Source organism: Ochotona curzoniae, unplaced genomic scaffold, assembly GCF_017591425.1.
Source record: "Ochotona curzoniae isolate NIBS_2020 unplaced genomic scaffold, NIBS_Ocur_1.0 contig_3520, whole genome shotgun sequence".
Taxonomy (NCBI): domain Eukaryota; kingdom Metazoa; phylum Chordata; class Mammalia; order Lagomorpha; family Ochotonidae; genus Ochotona; species Ochotona curzoniae.
This window is the reverse complement of record NW_024465894.1, coordinates 6,526,189-6,544,813: the sequence shown is the minus strand read 5'-3', so window position 1 is coordinate 6,544,813 and position 18,625 is coordinate 6,526,189. Positions and strand designations below refer to the sequence as shown.

Here is an 18,625-nt window from a genome sequence, read left to right as displayed (position 1 = left end):
CAATGCCCGTCTGGGAACTCTAGGTGTGATTGGATACGACCGCGAAGGGGCGGAGCCTTCGGGATGGATAACACGGACTCGGTGTCATTTCCCCCCAGACCCCCTCTGTTAGGAAGCCGAGACGCCCCCAGCCTCATAACCTGGTCTGGCGAAGAAGCCCTGCTGAGCTCCGTCATAGGCCTCCCAACTGGGGCTGCCCGTTCAGGAGCCCTGGGCACCGCGCCAGGCTGGGAATTCCCCTGGTGTGACCTCTGACCCCGGTGAGATACCGGGCCCGGGGTTCGAGGCCAGCTCCCGGTGTAGGCGGCCATGGAGCTGGGCAGCTGCTTCAAGACCTATGAGGATTTCAAGGAGTGCTTCAACGCGTACAAAAAGGAGAACAGGTGTTCCTTCATCCTCAGAGACTGCGTCTCCGTCCGCTTCCACAACCTCAACCACGGCACCTCCATCCGCGAAGATGTCTTGTAAGGGCGGGGCGGGGCGGGAGGCTGGGAGGAGGAGGGCCCGAGGGAGGAGGGCGTGCGGCGCGGCCCCGCTCTGCAACAGGCGCTCCTGGAGCTCTCGCTTGTGAAGCCGGAGGGAAGCCGCTCGGCTGTTCACAAACCCTTTTGGAATTCCTAGGTGAAATTTCCCGCTCTCCCCCTTTCCCGTTTTTTGAGCACCTGCAGTAGCCTAAGGTGCAAAGGGGGTAAAAACGCCTTTGCAGTGGTAGGGTCATTTGTGGGTTTGTCCATTCATTCATTCATCACTCAAGTATGTGGTTCCGGGAGCATCCGGTAGTGGCAGTCGTTTGCAAACACTTCCCATTTCCATATCGCCAACAGCTTTTTCTGTCAGGGGTGCTGGAACTGTTAGCTTTTTGGAGCCACAAAGGCACACCACAAGCCAGGACGCAGTCGGAAGGATGACGGCTATGGCTGTCTCTAAAATCAAACCAAAAGAGAGCGGCAGCCGGCTGGCAGAGGATGAAGGTGATATGGAGAGAGTCTTTTAAGTGATGGACTGCTGCTGGGGGACAGCCCAGGACCACTTCCACATGCTGGGGTGACCCTGTAAGGGAAATGGCCGCCCATGGTGTACAACACTGGGCTTTTAAACGCCTTAGGTGTGGGGGCAGGGGAGGATAGCAGGTCCTTGGTTTGCGCACGCTTCTGATGGGTGTTGATCTGCGCAGACTCATTCCAAACATTCCTGGATGGGAGTGTGTTTGACTTCAGCAGAGTGCTGGAGTCACCTCTGCTTAGCCCCAATAAGAATCTGCAGCTCAGTTTTCAGAATGACAGGTCATTGTTATTTATTTTGTTTTTCCATCGAACAAATGAAAACAGATTTAGAAGCTAAGATGGGTGAAAAACTCCAAAGCCTTTAACGGCGGTTGGGGGGGGCTCCAATAAAACAGCCCACTATAGGAGAGTGCAACTTGTAATTCTTTAGTAAAAGGAATGAAGGCAAAACAGCGCTCAGCAGGGCGTGGTGGAAGGGACAGCAGTGGAAAGCAGGCGCCGTGAGGTCATCTGTAGCTACTGGCTCCTGTGTGACGTGATCTGATCTTGATGGGAACGTGTCCAGCTTTTACACACGGTTAACCCCTTTGAACCTGAAGACACACCACGTGGGCCAATCCTGAGAGTCAGTGTCCCTGAGTTTGACATCTAAGGGGAGATGTCTGGCTTTTAGTTAGAGACCCAGCCTACCCTGGGAGAACTTGGAAAAGATTTGGATGTAGACAGGCTGGCCAGCGTGGACAGCTCCCTGCCTGGGCAGCTGCTGTATAGAAATTCTACCTCTGCACTGAAAATGTAAACTTAAAGAAAAAATTCTCTAGGGGTGGGGAGGGGGGAGCAAGGAAAAAATGACTCCCTAAATAATAAATACAGCAGTTATGGCTTGTATCATGAGTAAGCTAAGGGTGGATCAGTAATCCAGGGATAATTTGAAGTCTAGAGATCCACTAAATCATTTTGTATACAAGACTTGTGTCTTGCAGGTTTTGGGAAGGTGGGGTGGAGGCCGGAGTGTCCTGCAGCTATTTCCCCAGGAGATGAGAGATTACAGAGGGTGATAAAGATGCCTAGGGGGTGGGGAAGGGCTTCCCCTTGGAATGAATGGTTCCTCGGGGCTGCTGATAAATGCAGAAGACATGAATGGGAGACTTGTGATTGCTTACCACACCATAGCCTAGTAGAGGAGTTTGACCCAGAGGAGCTGTGCGCAGTGGTCCAAGGAGCAACGACCTAGACCTCAGAAAGGTGATATTTTGGAGCAACTGAGTGGAGCACCTTGCTTGGCAGGCGCTGAGGGCAGTTGCAGTCCCTTGGCAGGGTCTTCAGGTGCCCCTGGTGAAGTAGTTGGACTTGATGCTGTAAGAGTGGCCCCTGGCTAGGCAGAGGTCTGTGAGAAAATCCCCAGCAGCCTTGAACACTGGGTAGACCATCTCCAGTATGTAGCACAGGGTTTGGCCCAAAGCAGGCATTTAATAATCGCTGCATGGGCAGGAGTCTTCAATGTAAACATATGCTTTAGGGAAATGGGTGCTGCATACACTCAGAAAATGCAGCAAGATGTCAGAGAAAGGCAAGTTTGAGACTGATTCCCAGAACTGGGGCGATGTCAGGAGATGTGCTTGTTTTTCTATTTGTAGTTCTTTTTAAAATGACAGGCTTAGTGGCTTAGAACGGTGAATTTCTTGTTTTCCACCATGCCCTGTGCTGGAAGTCAGACCCGGGTTTTCCTGGTGACCCCTTGGAAATAATGCAGTCTGCAAGGCTGCGTTTCTTCCTATAGGCCCTAGGGGTCGCACTGTTTCCTTTCTTCAGCAGCTGCTGCAGCTGCCATCACTATGGCTCTAGGCCCCTCTGCCTTCCAAGCCAGGGAGAACAGGTGGGGTCCTGACCTCTCTCGCCTTTCCTCTGCCTCCAGTCCCTACTTCACTCTTGTACTTCTGAAGATCGTCCTGATGATAGAGTCCAGGCTGTAGCCAAGGATAATGCCCCTGCCTCCTTGATTTTGGAAGTCATAGTTACAGAGAGAAACAGAGATCTTCCATCCGCTGATTCACTCCCAGGATGGCCACAATGGCCTGCACAAGGCCAGGCCAAAGCCAGAAGGTCTTAAAATTTTTTCTGTTTACTTCTTTTTCTTTCTTTCTTTTTTTTTTTTTAAGATTTATTTATTTTATTGAAAAGGCAGTTGTACACAGAGGAGGAGAGACAGAGAGGAAGATCTTCTGTCCAATGATTCACTCCCCAAGTGGCTGCAATGGCCGGTGCTGCACCAATCCAAAGCCAGGAGACAGGAACTTCTTTCTGGGTATCCCACACGGGTGCAGGGACCCAAGGCTTTGGGCCGTCCTCGACTGCTTTCCCAGGCCACAAGCAGGGAGCTGGATGGGAAGTGGAGATGCTGGGACTAGAACCGGCGCCCATATGGGATCCTGGCATGTTCAAGGTGAGGACCTTAACCATTATGCTATTGCACTGGGCTCTGTTTACTTCTTTTTCAAACAGTGTGGTTTAAAATTCAGTTTTTGAAACAGGAGGGTTTAAAATTCAGTATATGGGCAGGGGTTTCGTCCTGTGTCAGAGCGTCTGGGATCAAGACCCAGGTCTCCCTTTCGGTTTCCTGTCACCCTGGGAGGCAGCAGGTGGTGTCTGAAATGCTTGAGTCCCTGCTGTACACAGAGGAGACCCAGATGGAATTCCCAGCTTCTGACTTCAGCCTGGCCCAGCCCCACATGCCACAGGCATGTAGGAAGGGAACCAGCAAATGGATGGAAAATTGATTAATATCTCTCTTAAAATGTTTGCAATTAAAAACAAAGTGTTGGAGCTGGCACATTTGCTCAGCTGGCTAACCTTCCACCTCCTAGCACCAGCATCCCGTATCGGTGCTGGTTTGGGTCTCGGCTGCTCCACCTGTGGCCTGGGAAAGCAGCAGAGGATGGTCCGAAGCCTTGGGGCCCTGCACCCATGTAGGAGACCCGGAAGAGGCTCATGGCTTCTGGCCTTTGCAGCCATTTGGGAAGTGAACCAGTGGACAGAAAATCTGTCTCTGTCTCTCCTTCTCTTATAAATTTACCTTTCCAAAAAAAAATCTGTAGAAGAAAAACTATGTCATTTCCTTTTGCTGTTCCATTTCCTTCTGAGAGACACTAAACCTGAATGAGCGCGTCTTGTATGTGCATCTGCAGCTTTTTTGCTTTTTAACATGGTGGCAGCGGGAGATTTATCCACATGCTTTTGTATTCGACTTCTCTCACTTGGCAGTGTAACTTGGAGATATTCCTCGGCAGTTATTCCATTGTATGGGATTCAGTTGGTATTGATTGATGTCATCTATTTTAGCGGTGCTACACTGAAAACCTACTCCGTGCTATCATATGGAGGTGCATTGCTAGAAATAATAAAGCCGGTGCTCTCAGAGAGTGTTCCTTCTAGTCAGGGAGACGAATATGAAGCTGTAATCACAGAAAAAATTCTTTCCTTAAAATGGAAACAACAGCACCCCAGGAAAGGAGAAGTGTGGCATGTTGGGCTGATGGGAATGATGGTGGAATGGTTGATAGCAAGGTAGGCTGGCGTTCACACAAAAACAGTGTCCACCCTGACATTTTGTGGAGTTTACAAAGCATGCTCTATCTCATTGTCTGACTTGACCTTTGAAAAGTCTCCATAAAAGTTTTTTTAAAATATTTATTTTTATTTAAGGGCCTGGTGCAATAGCGTAGCAGTTAAGGTCCTTGCCTTGTACGCGCCGTGATCCCATATGGTCGCTGGTTCTAATCCCGGCGGCCATGCTTCCCATCCCGCTCCCTGCTTGTGGCCTGGGAAAGCAATTGAGGATAACCCAAAGCCTTGGGACCCTGCACCCGTGTGGGAGACCCGGGAAGAGCTCCTGGCTCCTGGCTTTGGATCGGCTCAGCTTCAGCCGTTGTGAACCATCAGGATAGAATGAACCATCAGACGGAAGAACTTCCTCTCTGTCTCTCCTCCTCTCTGTATATCCGCCTTTCCAATAAAAAAAAATCTGTATAAAATATTTATTTTAATTTAGAAGGCAGACTTACAAAGAGAAGGAGAGACAGCTAGGACAATATTCCGTCTGCTTGCTGGTTCATGGCCCAGATGGCTACAACGGCCAGAGCTGAGCTGATCCTGGCCAGAAACCCAGGAACTTCTTCCGGGTCTCTCACATGTGTGTGCAGCATACCAAGATGGACCTTCCTCTGTTGGTTTCCCAGGCCGTAAACAGGGAGTTGGATGGGAAGTGGAGCAGCTGGGACAGGAACCAGTGCCCATATGGAATGAATGGTGCTTACAGGTGGAGGGTTATCCAGTTGAGCCAAAACACCTTCCCGACAAGTTTTGTCATTCCCATAGAACAACATGATACATAGGAAGTGTGAAGAGACTGGCAGTTCCTACTTCTCTGTCCTGTGTAATCCTTCGAGGGTTCCGATCCTCGGAGTTGTCCGTGCTCAAGGAAAAGGGAGAAGAGCAGGCACAGAGACGAGCTCCGTCAAGCCCCAAGAGAATAGAGAGACAAAGCGCTCGTCCCCTCCAAGCCCCTCTCAGGTGTGTGTCTGGCAAGTCTGAACTCGCCAATAGAAGCGGGGAGGGGAAGAGATAAAAGGAGGGAATGAATCAGGGCAGAAAGTAAAATTCCAGAACATTCTATGAAGGTGTTTGTGTGTCAGGACTGAAGGCTGGGTCAGCCTATCTGTTGCCAGAATTCTGAGTGAGGAACCTCAGAATCAGAATCCCAACCATTTTCCTTTTGCTCCTTGCTAACTGCAGTGTTTTCTACTTTTGTGGCTTGACTGGGGGGCTGTGTGAGTGCGCAGGCCTGACAGCCTCTGTGACATCAGGAAGGAGGCCCCTGGTGTGCTTTTCAGATAAGACTTGCTCACTACCCCACAGCCCGCCAGTTTATACTATTTGAAAGTTGCTCGCTTCAAACCCACCAATAGAAGCTTGCCGACTTGCCCTTTTTTGAAGTTAACAGTTGAACTGACCGATCATGACTGTGTAATCGTGTGGAACTGGCCTGGAGTGCATAACAACTCTGGGACGCGGGGCTGCCCAGTCCCCCCGGCTGTGCGGAGGACGGCTGGGAGCCCAGGCAGGGCTGAATAAACCGCCAGCATGCGTTTGCATTGACTTCAGACTCGCGATGATTTTTGGGGATCTCAAAAATCTGGATACAACATGAGCTTTCATATTCAGCCAGTGGACTGTAATAGCTTCCTAGTGTCACATGTTCATCTACAAATATTGTTTCTGCAAACTGTTATAAAAGACCAAGTGTTTGCTGTTGGCCAGGCATTGAGCTCAGGGGTTCCTCCCACCCCATATGGGCACTGGTTGGAATCCTGGGTGTTCCACTTCCCTGCTTATGTGCCTTGGAAAGCAGCAGAAGATAGCCCAAGTGCTTGGGCCCTCTTGCACTCTTTGGAGTGAACCAGCAGATGGAAGATCTCCCTCTGTAACTGTCTTTCTAGCTAATTAATCGAGTGAAACAGAGACTAGGAAGCCTCATCAAGAGCAGTCACAGGGACTGGCACGATGGCTCAATGGCTAAAACCTCACCTTGTAAGCACCATGATCCCAAATGAGTGCTGGTTCATGTCCCAGATGCTCCACTTCCCATCCAGCTGCCTGCTTGTGGCCTGGGAAAACAGTGGAGGATGACTCAAAGCCTTGGAACCCTCCCCTACGGGGGAAACCTAAGCTCCTGGCTTCAGACCAGCTCAGCTCTGGCCTTTGTGGTCATTCGGGCAGCAAACCATTGGATGGAAGATCTATCTCTTCCGTAAATCTGACCTGCCTTTCCAATTAATGAAAAAGTCTTAAAAAAAGAGAGAGCAGGCAGTTCCAGCACTTTACCAAGCATACAGGAGGAAGTATTTTGACCTTTTTCACAATTGACTATTTTACATTAACATTCATTTTACGGCAAGCCAGACTGTTTACACTGAGCTGTGGCTGCCTGTGTCATCAGCGGGTGTGATCACTGGAACCTTGGAGAACTGTGGCCCCAGGGCTTTTGTGGAAAGAGGGGATGGGGCTGGGGTATCTGTCTTCCAGGTGCTGAATTCATTCCACACAAATGACCACAATGCTCAGGCTGAACCTGGAACTCTGAGTCTCCAATGTGGGTGGCAGGGCCAAGTATTAACAGGCGGATGGATTGGAAGTGGAGTGGCTGGGATTCAAACCAACATCCGTATGGGATGCAGGCACTGCAGACACATGGCTTAACCCACTGTGCTCAATACTGGCCCCTGTGTTTTTGTTTTTTAACATTCATTTACTTCTATTGGACAAGCAGATCAGATTTACAGAGAGAAGAAGGGTGTTCCATTCACTGGGTCACTTCCCAAATGGTTGCCATGGCCGGAGCTGAGCCGATCTGAAGCCATGAACTTCTTCTGGGCCTCCAGTGTGGTTACCTGGCCCTTGTTTTATTTTTAATAAGTAAGAAAGTCTATGGTTTTATACCCACTTTCTGCTTTCTCTCTGTCTCTCACTCTCTCTTAATTTATGTTATTGGAATGGCAGATGTACAGAGCAGGAGATACAGAAGGATTAGCCATTTGCTGCATCACTCCCCAAGTGGCCACAACAACTAGATCTAACCCGTTCCAAAATCAGGAGCCAGGAGCCTCCTTTGGGTCTCCCATGCAGGTGCAGGATCCCAAGGCTTTGGGTGGTCCTTCACTGCTTTCCCAAGCCACACTCAGGGAGCTGGATGGGAAGTGGAACAACCAGGACACAAAGCGGCACCCACATGGGATCCCAGTGCTTGCAGGGAGAGGCTTTTACTGCTGAGCCATCGTGCCCAGCCCTCCCTCTCTTTTTCTGAACTGCCATATTTTTAAATTTTTGTTAGGACTTGTTCTTCAAACAGTCGGCAAGTGCTCTAATGTCGTTCTCCATAGCAGTTTTGTCTGATAGCTGCCATTGTTTGAATATTTTACTGGAATGTGTTCCAGGTGACTCTGCAGGCATTGCGTGCTTAATCCTCACCACACCCTGTAGACCAGGACCTTGTTATCAGAGTTTTCATCCTCTGGTCACAAGGCTGTTTGGGAAAGCAAAGGTCATTACACAAAAATATTGCTAATTAGCTGCTTAGATAATCCGTCACCACTCACCCAGCCTTGCCTTCCTGTCTATTCTGACCATCCCATCACCACCTTTTCCAGTAATAAACACCACGATAATGTAACACAAACAATATTGTGCCAGTTGAAATATGGGCATCTCCTGCGTTTCAGAACTGGTCCAATCCTTCATGTAACCTTAAAGAACTTATAGGTTTGTATCAGTTAACTGATGGAGAGGGGCTGTTAGCAGGGAGCTTGCACAGCAAATGATTGAAACCTAAGCCCTTGGGAAACTCAGTAGGGCTCAGGTATACTCTGGCAAAATTAACTTACATTTGTTAAAGTGAGACAGGAAATGAAGTGTTATATTGTTTGAGGAGATGAGCTGACAGTTTACGCTATTCTTGGTCAACCCAAGAATTGACAGATACAGCAGGCATTGTGGTAAAGTGGGTTAGGCTGTCACTTGGGACGCTCACACTCCCATGTCTGAGTGCCCGGATTCAAGTTCCACTCGAGGTCCCACTTTCTGTTAACACACACCCTGGGAAACAGCACAGAAGGTTCAAGTAGTTGAGTCCCTTCTGTGCACATGGGAGATTCAGATGGAGCTCCTGGCTCCCAGCTGCAGCCTGGCCCAGCCCAGGCTCTTAGAAGCATTTAGGGAGTGAACCAGTGGATGGAAGATCTCTCTGTCACTCTCAAATTTGAAAAAAAAAAATTTTTTTAAGAAATTGGAATGTAATTGCCATTGTAATCATCTCTTGTGCAATATATCAACTTCATACTTCCCCCACCTATTTTTAAAAAGATTTATTTTTATTGGAAAAACAGATTTTATAGAGAGGAGGAAGATCTTCCGTCTGATGATTCACTCCCCAAGTGACTGTAATAGCTGGAGCTGCACCAATCCAAAGCCAGGAGCCAGGAACTTCCTCCAGGTCTCCCACGTGGGTGCAGGGTCCCAAAGCATTGGCCCATCCTCGACTGCTTTCCCAGGCCACAAGCAGGGAGCTGGACGGGAAGCGGGGCCACTGGAGTTAGAGCCAGCGCTGTTGGGATCTAGGTGCATTTAAGGGAAAGACTTAAGCCGCTAGGCTGCTGCGCTGGGCCATCCCCCACTTTTTTAAAGCAAAATTTCAATGTTTGTTTGTTTGTTTTTTTTCCATACTGTTTTCTGTATATTTTTGGGGATTTTTTAGTTGCAAGTAACTGAAAACTGTTCATCCAAATGGTTTATTAGTTGCCAGGATAGAAGCCAGAGTTGTGAGGCAGCACTGGGGACTGCCTGTGACACTTCTGTCCCACGCAGCAGTGTGCCTCACACCTGGTCTCACATGCAGCACGTTAGCTTTGAGCTGATGCGTAGCCTGTGCGAGGGCAGATGTTAGCTCAAGCACTGGGATCGCTGCCAGCCACGTGAGACCCAGATGGAGTTCCCGGCTGCTGGGGAGCTTGTGGGGAGTGAATCAGCAGGTGGGTCTCCAGAATGTGATGTTTTCATTGGCCCAAGCTGCTCTCCTGTTGACACTACCGATAGCAGGTGTCAGCTTTGCCCTCTCAGAAGCTCCCCACGGCACAGGTGCAGCGGCCACATCTCAAGATGGCTGTAGCTTTCCCATCATGGTTCCGTGCCCAGAACTTGGCCAATATCCAGGCCCGTTTCTAATGTGAGTACCTTAGTTAGCTTAGACTAGCCCTGAGGCGTTTAGCTGCATGGGGAACAAATAGCAACCTGAATCACACTGGCCGTTTGTTAATGAGAAAAGGACATAAGGATGCTGGGTGACCAGCAGCAGTTTCTGTCTCAGCGTTTTAGATGAATTTGCTTTTTTTAGCTCTAACTCTCTGGGTGTTCGCTTTCTTTCCTGGCAGAAGTGTAGTACTTGTGTACAACCTAAGTGCCTCCTCCTTACACTTTAAATCATCTGTGAATTTTTTATAATATGTTCATCAGACATGATTTAACATAAATATGCATGAAATTCAGTTTCTATTACCATAAAACTTTAAAAAGATTTATTTTTATTGAAAGGTCAGATATAAAGAGAGGAGAGACAGAGAGGAAGATCTTCCATCCGATAATTCACTCCCCAAGTGGCTGCAACAGTCGGAGCTGAGCCAATCTGAAGCCAGGAGCTAGGAACTTACTCTAAGTCTCCCACGTGGGTGCAGGATCCGAAGGCTTTGGGCTGTCTTCAACTGCTTTCCCAGGCTACAAGCAGGGAGCTGGATGGGAAGCGGGGCTGCCAGGATTAGAACCAGTGCCCATATGGGATCCCAGCATGTGCAAGGCAAAGACTTAAGCCACTAGGCTACCATGCTGGGCCCAAGAGAGATCTTCCTTCTGCTGGTTCATTCTGCAAAGGGCTGCAAAGGCTAGAGTTGAACTGATCTTAAGCCGAAAGCTAGAAGCTGATACCCCCATAAACTTTTTGAAGTAGCCTCAGATACTGTAAATGCTATATTGTCATACTGTATTGTTTAGCTGCTAATGACAAAGGAAAATAAAGTCTATAAATGCTCAATACAGATGCAGCTTTTCCCCCAAATATTTTGTACGTGCAATTGGTTGAATCCACAGATTTGGGAACCCAGACACAGAGAACAAACTGTGTTCATAGACAAATATTATTATGATTTCCATAATTATAAATAAGGAATTGAGGGCTACAGAGCTTATAAGTGGGGTTTAAACCCACATCTTCTGACTCTTGAAGTCCTGTTGTCTAAAATGACCCAATCACCTATAAAAATCCTACTTATTGTTCATTTGCAATGAAGGACACAAATCCATGTAAAATAAGTAAAATGCCTTAATTAGGCTGTACCGGTTTCTATAGTCAGATCGTGCATTCAGTTCAGTATTTGCTTCAGTTGCTGGCCCTGTACCTAACACTCTAGGCTTGGAGAACAGAGGCTGATTTGTCTCTGTAGCCTTTTCGACAACTGCAGTGTTTTAAACTTGGTTGAAATGGAATGGAAGACTTATCTGAAGTTAGTGTTCGCAATAGCGCTGGGAGTAGAAGCCAACTTTCCTGACAGAACTCCAGCCGATGATTTTTCCGGTCTACTGATTGTATTATAGGAGCAGTTTTGTATGTTCCACAATGTCCATTTAATATTGATCCAATCTATGTATCTAAGCCACTAGTCTGTGCAGGTGTCGTGGTGGCCCCAGGTGGCCCCGTGGGTTCTCTGCCTTGTGGCGTGACAGTAGCAGCACACGAAACCTGCAGGGTAGGCTAGGAGGGAACAGCTGGGTGGCTCACTGGGTACTCCTAGTACCAACGTTGATTCAGAGAAACCAAACCTTGTCCTTGTATTAAAACAAGCCTCTGCCTTTACCGGGAGGACAGAAATAAACACAGATGAAAATAATTAATGCTCAACAGTTTTTTTACGAAAGATGTGTACACTTTCCTGTAAATTACAGGTTAACAAGAGAAAAAGAGGGCCCAACATGATCGCCCAGTGGCTAAAGTCCTCACCTTGCATCCACTGGGATCCATTATGGACACCATTTCATATCCCACCTGCTATCCAGCTCCCTGATTGTCGCCTGGGAAAGCAATAGAGAATGGCCCAAGGCCCTGGGACCCTGCACTCACGTGGGAAACCCAGAGCAAGCTCCTGGCTCTTAGCTTCGGACTAACTCAGCTCTGGCCATTATGGCCATTTGAGGAGCAAACCAGTGGATGGAAGGTCTTTTACTCTGTATGTCCTTTTCTTTGTATATCTGCCTTTCCAACAAAATAATAATAAAATCTTTTTTTAAAGATTTATTTATTTTTATTACAAAGTCAGATATACAGAGAGAAGGAGAGACAGAGAGGAAGATCTTCCATCTGATGGTTCACTTCCCTAGCGGCCGCAACAGCTGGAGCTTAGCTGATCCAAAGCCAGGAGCCTAAAGCTTCTTCCAGGTCTCCCACACAGGTGCAGGGACCCAAGACTTTGGGCCATCCTCAACTGCTTTCCCAGGCCACAAGCAGGGAGCTGGATGGGAAGTGGAGCTGCCAGGATTAGAACCGACGCCCATATGGGACCCCAGCGCGTTGAAGTTGAACACTTTAACCACTACTCCATTGTGCTATGCCCTAATAAAATAAATCTTAAAAAAGATAAAAGAAGGGCCCGGTGTGATAGCGTAGTGGCTGGCTAAATCTTAAAGCCTGCACACACCAGAATCCTGCATGATGCCAGTTCATATCCCGGCAGCTCCACTTCTCATCCAGCTCCCTGCTTGTGGCCTGGGTAAGCAGTGGAGGACTGCCCAAAGCCTTGGGACTCTACACCCGTGTGGAAGGCCTGGAGGAGGCTCAGCGCCAGCTGTTGTGGCTGCTTGAGGAGTGAATCAGTGGATGGAAAATCTTCTCTGTCTCTCCTCCTCTCTGTGTATCTGACTTTGTAATAAAAATAAATAAATCTTTCAAAAAAGAAAGTCATGGTCCTGACCAATGTGTTGAGGGTCAGTATGAACAGGTGAAAATGGGAAATCAGGGCCCCATACAATGGCTCAGTAGCTAAATCCTCACCTTGCAAGCACTGGGATCCTGTATGGACACCAGCTCATATCCAGACTGCTGTATTCCCCATCCAGCTCCCTGCTCATAACCCGGGAAAGCAGTGGAAGATGGTCCTAGCCCTGGGAACCCTGCACCCGCATGGGAGAACTCAAAGAAGCCCCTGGCTCTTGGCTTCAGGTTTATTCAGCTCTGGCCATTGTGGATTTTAGGGAATGAACCAATAGGTGGGAAATCGTTTTGTCTCTCCTTTTTGAATGTGATCTGCTTTTGCAATACAAATAATAAATCAGTCTAGGGGCCTGGCGCAATAGCCTAGCAGCTGAAGTCCTCGCCTTCAATGCCCCGGGATCCCATAGGCGCCGGTTCTAATCCCGGCAGCCCCACTTCCCATCCAGCTCCCTGCTTGTGGCCTGGGAAAGGAGTCAAGGATGGCCCAAAGCCTTGGGACCCTGCACCCACGTGGGAGACCTGGAGGAAGTTCCTAGCTCCTGGTTTCAGATCAGCACAGTACTGGCAGTTGTGTTCACTTGGGGAGTGAATCATCAGACGGAAGATCTTCCTGTCTCTCCTCCTCTCTGTATATCTGACTTTGCAGTAAAAATAAATAAATCTTAAATAAATAAATAAACTAGTCTAAAAAGAAATGGGAATTCAGAGAAAGGAAATCATTTGAAAGACGGCACGCAACATAATACTTAACTAGGCAGACCAGCAAATTTAATTCAAATTTCACCTTTTCATCCTTGAAAACATCCTGAAGCCTGTTTTCCTATCTATAAATGTAGATAATAGGACAATTTTCCTGGTACAAAATGGTGTATATTAGGAGCTTAGGACAGCCTGGCATACACTAAATCCTCAATCCTAGCAACGGTAGGGAAGGATTAAAAAGACTTGCAAACATATAATGGTCATAGTTGAAGAGGAGGACTTGGAAAAAGATGCCCACGTTCCCGCCCTGGCAGGTGCACACATTACAGACATTCACAGAGCCAGGAATGTAAAAGAGCTCTGGGGTTGACAGTCACCCGTATTTTTCTTGGGAGGAGCTCCACAAATAGTCACCAAGTATACAGTCAGCATCACTTGGCGAGCTGGATTTAGGCTAAGGTATTGAGCCAGCACGGTGGTAGTGCTCACTCTAAGGGCTTGAGGAAGGCTTCCAAGAGAAGATGGTGGTGGCTCGTAGTTCTGGAGGTTGCATAAGCTTTGGGATGAAGAAAGCTGGGAAGGGCATTCTAGACCAAAGACAAAATGAGCCAAGACCCTAAAGCGCGACACAGCTCAGTAAACAGAGGAAGCTGGAGCTAGTTTGTCTTCTTCCCATGACATGAAAAACAGGATGTAAAACGAGGCAGAGGCCACCCAGTGCTTGCCGCTCACTGGCCTACTCAACCCCTCCCTGGATCACAGCTGGAGATGTGCTGCCCCCACACTGTGTGCACAGCAGGTGCACACACTCCGTCCCAGGCCACTCCACCCTATTATGGGACTGGCACATCCTGTTTTCCTTAACTTGCCCCACAGGGTGGGCAAACAGAACCGGCTGGATTAGAGTGCTTGGAAGAGTGTGCTTGGAGCTCCCAAGCCATGCCATGTCATGCCAGGGACTGAGGCTTTTTTTTTTTTTCCCCCACTCCCTTGGTCTTTAGGCTGGGAAATTCCTTGGAGATACAGGGGTGTGACCCATCTCAGCCACGGGTGGGACCCGAATTATTCACCTGGTCCATTGTTGATAAATATCTGCTGAAGCAGTCGCACTGTGTTAGTGCTTGGAACAAACTGAGGAGTAAGTTAGTCCTAGCACTTGAAGACATCCCCAGCCAACTGGAAAGGCACTGCATAAGCATTCACAAGAACGTCTCCGAGTTATCAGTTATAATAGTAAGGGTAGCTAAATTTAATTGGGCATGAGTAAAAGGCTAAAACACTATTGCTTGCAGCTCATTTAGTCCTCATAACAACCCTAAGGAAGTCATCTCATTTTCTGATTAGGAGATTGCACACAGATAGGTAAAGAGACTTGCCCAAGGAGAAACACCTTCCAAGCGGCAGAGCTGGGATCAGCATCCAGGCAGTCATCCTCTGGTCTCCTCAGCTCACCAGCAGGTGTCCTGTGAGCCAGAACATGTGCCAACCCTTTATGATAAACAGTGTGGCTTCAGAGACAGGAGCAATTCCTGCAGCTTAGGGACATCCACCACACGCTTCTTGGAGGACGTAGGAACCTAATGTGGACAGCAGAGCGTGGGATACATAAGGAGAGAAGAAAGAATGGCGATGCCATGCAGTGACCACTGTCCTTTCAGGCATTGCTGTCAGCCTAGAATAACAAAGCAAGAAGGGACCCCAAAGACAACCCACAACTCACAAACTTTTTCTCTCAAAAGATTTATTTGAAAGACAAAGAAACAAATTGTCCATCCACTGTTTTACTCCCCAAATATTCATCATCTAGGTCTTCCGCATGAGGGGTGGCACACAAGCCCGTAGGGCCTCTCCCATGGCTGTCTCAGGCACACCAGGGAACTGGGTGGAAACAGAGCAGCTGGGGCTTGAGCTCGTGCTCCTGTGGAATGTTGGCGTTACAGGCAGAGGCCCAACATACTACACAACGTCAGTCCCTGGTCATGACTTTCTTAGGATGTTAGCCATTTTATCATGAAACAAGATGTACAGAGAATCCTTGAGAGCAGACTCAGTCATCCCCTAACCCAGAAGGCCTTGAGGAGCTTATCTCCTCCAGTGTCCTTGGAGCTTAATTTTTTATCTTGACTGACCAGAGGAAGAAAAAGAAGTGGTTTTGCTGGCCCAGTGCAGTGGCTTCATCGGCTTATACTCCCCCTCAAGCACCAGGATCCCCTATGGGTGCTGGTTTGCATCCCGGCTGCTCTACTTCCCATCCGGCTCCCTGCTTATGGCCTGGAAAACCTGTAGAGGATGACGCAAAGCCTTGAGACCCTGCACCTACATGGAACACCTGGAAAAAGCTCCTGGCTCCTAGCTTCAGATCAGCTCAGCCCCGGCCATTGTGGCCACTTGGGGAGTGAACGAGCAAATAGATCTCTCTCTCTGTAACATCTGCCTTTCCAGTGAAAACAAATGCATCTGTAAAAAAGAGAAGTACCATGTAAGGATAGGAGTAAGGTGGACACTTTGACCAGGGAGTGACCAGCTGGACAGTCTGTAGCCACTTCTTGACAATCCCCTGTATCCGGCTTCAGATTGAGTTGGTGGTATAGCAACAGAGAGAAAAAGGGGAAAAACACTGTAGAGGGACGTAAAGAGAATGGCAACTGGAGATCGTAGGGTCCGCAGAGTTCATATAAATCTTTCTTTACATTCTGCACTACGTAATGGCCTTCAGGAAGCCTGTCTGCCTATGTAAATCCCAATAGTGCCTGATCTTACCAGAGCATTGGTGGCCGGCGCCTTTCTCACTGTTCCCTCTGCCTCCCCTAGATACATGCAGGTGAAATTTGTCTGTATTTGGACTCAGTCCAACAGGAAGAGACTTCGGCAGGAGGACATGTGCCCAGCCTACCTGCTCCTGCGGTACGACGAGAGTCTAGACCGACTGTGTATCAGTGAATTGAATACCCAACATGTGCATGTTGACTCCAGCAGAGCCGCTGGTCCCAAGGAAGATGCTGCTGGCAAACCTCAGAAGACCAGGTGCGTGCAGGCACTGCAGCCAGACCTCAACCAAGTGGAGAAGTTGCCAGCTGAACCATCCTTTTGCCTCGAAAAAGTACAAGGTCCCTCAAAGCCGGAACTAGAGGGTGTCACTCCTTGTGACCTGGCCAAGATAGCCAAAGTAATGAAGAACTTTCTGCAAGTGGATGAGGGTTCCATGGCCTCCTTCAACGTGGGCAACAACCAGGACCTGGACCGGCTCAGCTTCCAGAGCAGCAAGATGAGTGAGCTGTTCGTGCGCTTCCCCGAGAGCATCTTGCTGCACCGGGTGGAGAACGCCCGGGGCCACATCCTGTATGCTTTCCTGGTGGAGAACAAGGAACGCGAGAGCCGAGTGGTCCACTTTGCCATGCTCAAGGAGGAGACAGCCACCTCTGTGGCCAAGATGCTGAGCATCTTCACAGAGTTCAACTCCGATTGGCCCAAGATCAAGGTGGTCTTTGTGGAGCCCTCGTTCCCTCACCGGGCCATCCTGCAGGAGAACTTCCCCTCAGCCCGCATCCTGCTTTCCATTTACCACACAACCCGACTCCTGGAAAAGAAGTTGCATCGTAGTTCCACAGATCCATCCTTTAAAAGACTCATGAAGGAAGCGCTGCGGGAGGCCGTGTTCGTCACTTCCAACGCCAGCCTGAAAAACCTGCGTGACATGTCCCAAGCCCTGCTAGATGAGGATCTCTTCAGCTTCCTACAGGCGCACTGGTTCTCCTGTGAGCTGCTGTGGTACCTGCACGTGCGGAAGGGCCTGCATGCGTGTAACACCTACATGGACAGCCTGGACATCGTCACCAGCAAGGTGTCAAGCCTCTTTCGGGAACAGCAGTCCCTGTTCCCTGGGGATTACATCGACCTTTTTAACACCAAAGGTTTCAAGAACCTGCCCTCAGCACCTCCCAAGTTAAAGAGATCCCAGTCTGCAAGCCTGGCCACCAAGGCCAAGAAGCCCTTCCAAGTCTGTAGAGCCATCCTCCCCCGGCCGCCCGTGCAGGAGACCAAGGCAGAACCACAGCAGGTTCCCTCGCAACCGCAGGCCCAGCCCTCCCAGGCTGGCATGCTTGATACTTTGCACCAGAGCGGCTCTGAACTGGCCTATAAGCTGTGCCACCATGAGTGGGAGGTCGTTCAAAACTCAACCCATCTGGTGGACCTGGCTGGCTCCTTTGTGGACGTGCAGCTGATAGAGAACTCTCACCAGGTCAGCAAAGATTGCTGCAGCTGTAGCTGTTCCTTTCAACAGTGGTACCACCTGCCGTGCCGGCACATTCTGGCCCTGCTGCACACCAGCCAGCAGCCAGTGGGTGAAGCCATGGTGTGCCGCCGGTGGCAGAAAAAATACCAGCATCTCCTTGGGCCCAATGGCGAGCTCCAGGACCGCGGAGAGCTCCCCAGCCCAGGCCAGCCTGAGAGGCAGGGAAGGGACCACATAATTCAGGACCTAAGCAGGGAACTGGCCAACCTGCTGATGCAAACTGAGGGGCCAGAGCTAGAGGAGCGCTACTCCACCCTGCGCAAGATTGTGGACATCTGGACTGACCCCGGTCAGCTGCCTGACCTCGGTCAGCAGCCTGAGCCCAGTCAGCTGCCCGAGCCCAGTCAGCAGTCTGAAGACTTTAGGGACATCGGTTGCCTCCCCTTCCTTTGGGGAAAGCTGGAGGAAGGGGAAGGACTCTCTCCTGCTGAAACCCTGGTGCACGAGTGACGCATCCACACCGACGCATTGGACCATGCCCTCCTATCCTTGGAAGTGTGCGAGTTCAAAGAGGGTGACAGATGTCGGGGATCGGCATTGTAGCCACTGTCTCCCTAGGTGTGATAGGGGGAGTATTCCAGAAAGCAGAAAATCCTTCGAAGCTGCTCCCAACCCCTGCAGCCCCCATCCCCACGCCCGGGTCAGTCCTGCTTCGGGCAGCCCGTGAGACCTCATTCATTGTTCAAGGCCAAAGTTTTCTCCATGTCGAAAGGTCACCCCTCGTTCTCCCTCAGCCCCTGAGATCGGGTACACATCGCCCCAGGACAGAGCAAGACAAATCGGACCTGGGAAAGGGCTTATTTGCCAAGACAGAGGGAGAGAGGGCGATCCTTCAGTGTTGCTGCTCTTTATGAAGATTCTGTTATTTGTATCTATTTTTATTCATATTAAATAAAGCTTTATTAATAAAATGAAAGCAGCAGGGAAATGCATTGTGCTTGATCAGGGAAGAACAGGGGACTACACATACACAGCTGTACAACTCCGGGCGTGGCTGCCGTGAAGTGAGCACCCCAAGGTGGATTTACTAATTTTTTTAAAGAT

At 49.3% G+C, this 18,625-nt stretch overlaps 1 protein-coding gene across 1 annotated transcript; it reads left to right on the top strand.

The window, feature by feature from the left end:
* The first annotated feature begins 8 nt into the window (after nt 1-8).
* Nucleotides 9-18,479, top strand: ZSWIM3 (zinc finger SWIM-type containing 3). The gene is made up of 2 exons (XM_040981404.1): nt 9-464; nt 16,099-18,479. The coding sequence occupies exons 1-2, from the start codon at nt 310-312 to the stop codon at nt 18,029-18,031; spliced, it is 2,088 nt and encodes a 695-aa protein (XP_040837338.1). The 5' UTR covers nt 9-309; the 3' UTR covers nt 18,032-18,479.
* The last annotated feature ends 146 nt before the right edge of the window (nt 18,480-18,625 follow it).

Coding starts and splice junctions, on each gene's coding strand:
- ZSWIM3 (XM_040981404.1), top strand. CDS start 310: ATGGAGCTGGGCAGCTGCTTCAAGACCTATGAGGATTTCAAGGAGTGC. Junction 465..16,098: donor TCCATCCGCGAAGATGTCTT/GTAAGGGCGGGG, acceptor TGCCTCCCCTAG/ATACATGCAGGTGAAATTTG.